Raw genomic sequence first — 8,106 nt, forward strand, 5'->3', positions numbered from 1 at the left:
TTAAGGGTGCGCTCTAAAAAAGAAAATTCTCACTTTTTTAAAAGCGTACACTGTAAAAAAACAATGCTTCAATTTTTTTCATAAGCATAGATTAAAAAAGAAGCTTACAATTTAACATTTTTTTCAAACGTGCACTGTAAGCAAAGACTGTTTAAAACAGTTACATGTTCTACAATGTATGCTTAATAAAAATGTAGAAATCAAATTTTTTAAGCTTTTTTTTTACAGCATACGCTTAAAAAAAATTCTGTCATTTTTTTAAGTATATACACTGTAAAAAACAATTTTACATGTCAATTTTTGGAAGCATACACACCACTTCCTTTTTATTAAAAATACACTGTAAAAAACGGAACCGTTTTAAGCATATATGCTTAAAACACAATTTTCTATTTGATAAACAAACATCAAATACACTGCAAAAAAAAGTTAAAAATCCCCTGCCAAAAACCAAAAGCCCTCGTTAACGGCAGTACCGCGGCGAAGCGATGCTAGCTCACGCACTAGCATCATAGCAGCTATTTATAAAACTTTAACGCTGAGCTAGCTAGGTGGCTAAGCTAACGTTTTTTCACAGCTTAACAGGAAATAAAAGAAGAAGAAAAAAAACAATATACAAACCACAGGATTTGAGCTAGCAGCGACACATGAAGTGACATCATTGCTGACGTCATCACTAATGCTCAGAGTCACAACTTGATTTTGAAAAAAAATCCCAGAATTCTTGCTGGGGAAAATGGAAAATCAATTTAATTTGAAGGGGGAAACAGGAAGTGGTACATCATACAGGAAGTGTCATCATCAGTGACGTCATCACCGTCCCTCCTTTAAATTCATCTTGAAAAGTCATTTTGAAAATTTCCCAGATTCTTGTGGGGAAATGGAAAATAAGGCAGATACTCTGCGGCCCAATCCCAAGCCTTGGATGTTACGTGTTTACAGGACAGTTGCAACCCGTTATCTTTGCCTGTTGTAAAATTTGAAACAGCAAAAAAGCTGCGAGCAGGGCGTCCCACAGTTTATTTCTACCCCCCCCCTCCATTAGAAGTGTCCCCACAGATTGATTTGGAGTGAGACTTGGTGGTGGGAGGGGCTGTTTGGGATTGGGCCGAAGAGTTTGATTGGAGGAAGGAGGAAACAGGATGTGGAACAGAAAGTGACATCAGCAGCAACATGATGACCTTGTTCTTTCTCTTTTCTTCTCATTTTTCTTTTTCCCTTTCAAACTTTATTTTTCTTTAAAGAAGAAAAAAAAAGTCACAATTTCGAAAAAATTTCCCCAAATTCTCGTAAAAAAACAGTTGGACTGGAGGAAATGGGGGGAAAGCAGGAAGTGAAACAGGAAGTGGAGAGAGACCGGAAGTGATGTCACAGCTGGTCGAGGCCCTGGCGGGACAGGAAGTCTTCAAGCGCGCTCAGTCGCTCCACCAGCATCACATCCAGGTCATTGTCGTCGTCGTGGCAACGCCTCCGAGCAGCCGCACGCTTACGAGGCGCGACAGAGACAGGAAGTCCCGCCCCTTTTTAAAACAAAGAAAATAGGATTAATGATATTAATTTTTTTATTTATCTAGTTTTGTTTCTTCAACTTTCCTTTCTCTAATTTTTTTAAATCTTTTTTTTCTTTTGTTTTTTTCTTTTCCCTTTCCATTTTTCCATCTATTTTCCTTTTATAATTTTTCTGCCTATTTTTACCCCCTCTTGTTCTACTTTTAATTTTATTCTTCCACTTATTTTTCTTACATTCTTTTTCCATTTTCCCCATTTTTCCTTAATCTTTCCTTCATTTACTCCTTTTTTTTTTTTTTTTTTTTTAGGATTTTTCCACCTATTGTTCCCCTGAGTTTTATTCCATTTTCTCTGAGATATTTGCTCATTTTTCCTTTTTTCTCTCCATATTTCGCATTATTTTTCTAACTTATCCCATTATTTTTCTCTAATTTCCCCCAAAAAGATTTTTCTAATTTTCTACCTTTTGCTTCCATTTCCTCCCTCCTTCCTCCCTCCCTAACAGAAAGAAAAAACTCAATTTCCCAACGTGCCTTGCAGCCTCCTGCTCCTGTTTCATTACTTTCTCCCTAATCTTTCTGTAAATTTTCCCCAAATTCTCTGTAATTTTCACAATTGTCTCAGATTTTTTCCTTTTATTTTCCCTCCATTTTGTCCTTTTTTTGGTTTTATTTTTCCTTACTCTCTCCCCAATATTCCTTCCACTTTGTCCCATAATTTTCCCCTTATTTTCCTCTAATTTTCCCCCCAAACTTTCTCTAATTTCTCACCAGATTTTCTCGAATTATTCACCAAATGTTCAATTTTTTTTCCCAAATTTCCCCCCACATTTCCTCAAATTTTAATATTTCTCCATATTTTCCAATACTGAGGATTTTTTGTTCCAAACATTTTGGAAATTTTGTTGCAAAATAGAGCAAAAAAGGCAGAAAATTCCCTCAATTTCCTCCCCTTATTTTTCTAAATCTTGCTTTTATTTTTCTCCTTGTTTTCTAATTTTCTCAATTTATTTTCCCTCCATTTTCTCTTTTTCCTCCCCAATGTTCCCTCCATTTCCTCCCTCCTTCTTCCCCCTTCCTTACAGAAACAAGATGGTTTCCCAGCATGCCTTGCAGTGTGGTGGTGTGGACAAGCTCCTCCTCTGTATTTTCCCTCCATTTTCCCCCATATTTTTCCAATTACTTTTTACAATTTTCTACTTTTCTCCTACATTTTGTCAAATTTCTCTCCTTTATTTTTCTCTAAATTTTGTCTTATATTTTCTGTAATTTTCTCAAATTTTACTTATTTTTGTCTTATTTTCCCCCGCATTTTTCTCCACAATTTTGTCTAGCTTCCTATCATTTTTCTCAATCTAAATTTTAACATATTTTTGTCTTCAGTTTCTCCCTTTTCCCTCCATTTCCTCCCTGTATCTCCTCCATCCCTCCCTAACAGAAACAAAACCCCTTTATCCCAGCATGCCTTGCTGTGTGTTGCTGGTGGGCGGGGCCTGTGTCTGGCTCCGCCTCCTCCTCCTGGGCAGAGTGAAGTCCTGAAAGAGCAGCAGCCGCCTCCTCCTCTGCTGGCCGAGCAGCAGCTCCCCCCGCTCCTCAAAAATCGTCTCCAGACTCCTGAAACCACAGAAGAAGAACACAGGAAGAGGTGAAGCGGGGGAGAAAGAGAGAAAACAGAGGAAAATTTTGAGAAATAAAACAAAAAATGAGGAAAAGGAGGAGGTGAAAAGGAGGAGAAAGAGGAAAAACGAGAGAAAATAAAAGAAAATGGAGGAAAAAGGAGGAAAAACAAAGTAGGAGGAGGTGAAAAAAAGGTGAAGAGGAGAAAAAACGAGAGAAAAAGAAAAAGTGAGAGAAAACAAGAGAATATGGAGGAAAAAGCGGGTAGGAGGAGGTGAAAAAATGTGAAGAATGAAGGGGTGAAGAGGAGAAAAAATGAGAAAGGAGGAAAAAAGAGAGAAAGGAGGAAAAACAGGAGACAGGAGGAAAAACAAAGAAGTAGGAGGTGAATAGGAGAAAAAAAAAAAAGAAAATGGAGGAAAAGAGGTGAAAAGAGGAGAAAAACAGAAAAGGAGGAGGTGTGAGGAGGTAAAGAAGAGGAGGAGGAGAAAGAAGAAAGAGGAGAAAATGGGCAAGAGAGCTTCACTTTCAACAGAGGGAGAGAAGAAAGTTATATTTTCTGGACGGACGTGGAAGTGGAATTTGTAGTTTTTAAAGTTGGATTGTCGTTTTTAAACCTGCAATAAGCAATGTAGGACCCTATAACCCATCCTGACGCTGTGTGCAACGTGGAGATTTTTTTGAGACATACTGATATAAACACACATGCGGGCCAGCTGTGTTGTTGTTGTTTTCACCTCTGTTCCTAAGCTTGTTGTCAAACTCGGACCGAATCGAAGCTCCTCCCGACCCATTCAGGAGCGTTTCATTTTTTTAAAACTAGCTCGTCTCCTCCCTCGCTTTTTGAAAGCGGCGCTCTCCACCTCCCATCCCTGAAAATAATTCTCATAATGGCGGAATCGATGAAGTGAGCGAGTAAACTTTTTCAACTAGTAAACTTGCTACCTGCCACCTCACTTGTCATTGTGGGACATGTGACCTTCAGCGGGAGGAGAACCTGGCAAAGTGAGACCGGTAACCAGTGACACTTCTCCGTAGGAACGTTTATCTTAGCTGTTAGCCTTTATGCACCTTCACTAGGTTTGTCTTTTGGGGCTTCCGCAGGGCTTCCGCAGGGCTTCCGCAGGGCTTCCGCAGGGCTTCCGCAGGGCTTCCGCAGGGCTTCCGCAGGGCTTCCGCAGGGCTTCCGCAGGGCTCCGGAGTGCGCCTGACATTTAGCAGGTCTGTCTCTGGGTGTGTAGCGTTATTTCTTTCCGCACTCTGTGAAGACCCGCCCCTGCTCTGCCTCTGATTGGCTCTGACCCTGATATTCTTCTTCGTTGAATGCGGGTGGGGAAAAAAAAATAAGGCATGTGTGTATGTGTGAAAGCGCGCCCTGTACTCTGACATCACAACCTTAAAACATACCGGTAATTCAAAATGAAGAGAACTATTGATTGTTTTTTCGTTAAGAAAAATGCTGCGGTGCCCGTTACACCCGTCCCGGAGGAAACCGCTCCACCACCTGTGTCCCCCGTCCCCGGTAAGATGCCTAATCCTGACCCCACATCTTCGGCGGAGACGGCCTCATCTGACTCCGAGCCGGAGCCTGCCACATACAAAAAAGGCCAAAATATATGCCTTTCGCAAAGAATGGCTTGTCCAATTTCCGTGGCTCAGATACGATAAAACGGCCAACATTATGCATTGCATTTATTGCAAAGAGTGCGGCCAAAGCGTGGCCGGGAACAGCGCTTTTGCTGCCGGAGCATCGACGTTCCGAATGTCTCCAAGAAACACGTCCCGCGGCGTGACGGGGCGCCAGGCGCCCTCGCCGCAGCGATGCAGCGCCAGGCAGCGGCAAACCGAAGCAGTGAGGAGTCAGAAATAATAATAATATAATAAAATGATAATAATAAAAGGCGCGGTGAAAAATTTTGGGTGCACCTAAATTATGTGCTGGTGCACCTAAATGAAAAAGTTAGGTGCACCAGTGCAACCAATGTAAAAAGTTAGTGTGGCCCTGCAGTCCAGCAGCTTTGCTGTGGGTTTATTTAAAATGTGTTCTGTCGCCCTCTGGTGGTCGGAAAATCACTTACTGTAGCTTTAAGTTGCACATGTAGTTTTCAACCAGGATTTGCAGTTTTAAGGTGGAATTTGTAGTTTTAAACTGGATTCATAGTTATATTTGGAGTTTTCAAAGTGGGATTTGTACTTTTTTTTATTTTTGTAGTTTTCTTGTAGTATTCTACCTGTTTGCAGTAGGAGATTTGTAGTTCTTGTTTGTGTAAATTTCCTCCAGACTGAACTCTTTCTTCTTCAACCTGAAGAGAGAGAGAGAGAGAAAGAGAAAGAAAAAAACAATGTTAACGTTTGACCTCAGCTCTCCTCTTCCTATTGGATGCCTGCCTGAGTAGTAGGGGTCCCACCACTACTCAGGCAAGGCAGCCCATGCACATTGTCCAGATGGTGGCGCTATAACAAGCAACTTTACATTTTGGCCAAAAACTTCTGAACCGTGTTGTAGACTGAAAATTCTTGTGTCCGTAGATTCTTTGGAAGGTGCCGAGTCCAACCCATATCTCACTTTCAATGTGCACCATATTGTATTGTCCGCAATTTTGAATTATTTAAGAAACACTTTTTTCGCAACTCCTCCCAGGCCGTTCATCCAGTTCACATGAAACTTGGTGTGGAGAATCTTGGGACCGTCCTCTTTCAAAGTTGTAGAAAGGTTATTGATAGGTCAAATGGTTTGGCTTTTATCGACCAATAAACTTTTAATGAAACACGCCATAACAGTAAATTGGCCATAACTCATTAACCATTCATCTAATCACGCATAGATAGATAGATACATAGATTTTTATGAACATTTTTACACTTGTTCTAGGATCATGTCCAAGTCGATCCATGAAATTTGGTCATTATTGATGAAAGTGGCCGTGGCTTATTGCATAATAACCAAATCTTCATTGGTATTAAAGTCACAACTTCAAAAATTCATTAAAAATCAGCCGTATGTCCTAGAGAGCTGAAATTTTCAGAACATGTCGGCTGAAGTGAGATAAATCTTTCGTACACTGGCACCTCCCCCCGATTCTGAAGTCACCCCCCCTGTTTATAGCAAAAACTGAGTGTGATCCCACAGTGTTGTCCTCCTAAACCGTACGTTACAGGGAAAAAAATAAAAATTGTCATACCTTAATTAGTAAACAGCCCAAAAATGATAATATCTTGAAAACTGAGCGTACGGTAGATTGAAATGTGCAGCTGCAAATAGTTTGATAAATTGACAATGTAATATGTTCAAGATAATTTGATCAATCTTCATCAAACTAAATACTAATGATGTCTGGACTGTCAAGATGAAGTCTGTAAAGCCATGTGTAAATTGATTAATGTGGGGCACTAACACAGTTATAATATTCTTTCTGAGGCTTTCAATATGGGTTGGACTAGCACCTGTTTCCCCACTGTGGCACACTGAAGTGGAAGTGGGCAGAGTGGTAAAGCTCTCCGGTCTTTGGACCACAAGGTTGTGAGTTCAAGTCCCTGATTAACTGTCACCATTTTGAAGTTTCATGAAAAGTAAATCACATAGTTAAAATACTCTAAATAGCCTATAGCCTGGACAGTCTCATAACTCGATGGCCCTCCTGTGGACTCAGCAGCCTAACGGTTAATGCATGTCTGCAATGCAAAAGGTCGTGGGTTCAAATCCCGGGGTAACGTGTCTCCTCACACTGCTAAGCTTCTGTTAACTAATCATCATGTCTTAAGTTTCTCATTTTTGGACAAAGACCATATCGTGCTTGGACCCCGTCCGTTGCCGCTTGCGGCTATATTTATTATTTATTATTCTGTTCTCTTTGTCTTTTCTCTTTCCTTCCTCCCTTAATCCCTCCCTCGTTTCCACCTGTTTTCTTAAATGTTTTTGATTTCTCCTTTTTTTAGGCCGATTCTTCCTTTCCTTTCTTCCTTTACGCTTTCCTTGATCCATCCTTGATCTTTCCTCTCGTTTTTGATTATTTTTCTTCCTTTTTTAGACCCATTGTTCCTTCCTTCCTTCCATCCCTCTTTGCTTCCTCCATCCTTACTTCCTTCCCTCCTTCCTTCCTTCCCTCCCTCCCCTCTTCTTTCCCTTTTTTCAATCATTTCCAACTGTATGCTTTTTACTTTTTTGATTATTATCCCTCATTTTTCAGCCCTTTTTCCCCTTCCCTCCTTTCCCCATTCCCTTCCTTCCTTCCCCTTCTTTTCTTCTTTTTTATCGTTTTCTTTCCCTTTCTTGGACCTTTCCTCCCCATTTTTATGTTTTTTTAACCTTTTTCAAAAGGTTTTAAGCAAGTTTTCTTCCTTCCTGACCTTTTGACCTTTGGCAGTCCCATGGGAGTGAGCAGCGTTTCCCGTGGCGACGCTCGACGAATCCTGATCTGAGAAACTCGCTTCACCCTCTGACATCACAGAAAGAGAGAGAGACAGAGATGGAGAGAGAGAGAAAACAATAATTAGAGATAAATTACAAATTGTCAGCATAGAGGGAGAAGAAAAAAAACAAGAAATGATTAAAAAAAAAGACAAAATGACAGAAAAGCAAAAAAAGAAATGACAAAAAATGTCAACGACCAAAACATTACAAAAGATGACAAACAACAAATGACCAAAACATAAAAAAAAAGAAATGATAAAAAAAAGTACAATAATGACAAAAAAATGTCAAAAACCAACAAAACAAAAAACAACCAAAATATTACAAAAAAATAGAATAGAGAGATAAATCACAGATCGTCAGCATAAAGGGAGAAAACGACAGGAAATGATAGAGAGAGAGAGAGAGAGAGGGAGAGAGGGAGAGGGAGAGAGAGAGAGAGAGAGAGAGAGAGAAATATCAGACACAAAGAAGAAGTAAACAGCAAGGGAACAACTTTTTAAAGTAATATCTGTAAAACAAGGACCAGCAGGAAGAGGACAGGAGCCTCTGAGAAGCGAATGTGGCAGA

The 8,106-nt window shown here is 40.2% G+C and overlaps 1 protein-coding gene across 1 annotated transcript; it reads right to left on the reverse strand.

Annotated features, from left to right (window-relative positions):
* Positions 1–259: 259 nt before the first annotated feature.
* LOC139920914 (uncharacterized) lies at positions 260–7,557 on the reverse strand. The gene is made up of 4 exons (XM_078282409.1): positions 7,473–7,557; positions 5,357–5,428; positions 2,974–3,122; positions 260–1,520 (listed from the first exon to the last, which is right to left on the reverse strand). Exons 1-4 carry the CDS (start codon positions 7,493–7,495, stop codon positions 1,369–1,371), a joined length of 396 nt encoding a protein of 131 aa, XP_078138535.1. The 5' UTR covers positions 7,496–7,557; the 3' UTR covers positions 260–1,368.
* Positions 7,558–8,106: the final 549 nt, after the last annotated feature.

Source organism: Centroberyx gerrardi, unplaced genomic scaffold, assembly GCF_048128805.1.
Source record: "Centroberyx gerrardi isolate f3 unplaced genomic scaffold, fCenGer3.hap1.cur.20231027 Scaffold_131, whole genome shotgun sequence".
Lineage (NCBI taxonomy): Eukaryota > Metazoa > Chordata > Actinopteri > Beryciformes > Berycidae > Centroberyx > Centroberyx gerrardi.

Bases quoted from the DNA above. Each gene is read 5' to 3' on its own strand.
- LOC139920914 (XM_078282409.1), bottom strand. From the start codon at position 7,495: ATGGGACTGCCAAAGGTCAAAAG. The intron at 5,429-7,472 runs GTCAGGAAGGAA...CTCTCTCTTCAG, and splicing joins GGACTGCCAAAGGTCAAAAG to GTTGAAGAAGAAAGAGTTCA. The intron at 3,123-5,356 runs GTAGAATACTAC...CTGTGGTTTCAG, and splicing joins AAATCTCCTACTGCAAACAG to GAGTCTGGAGACGATTTTTG.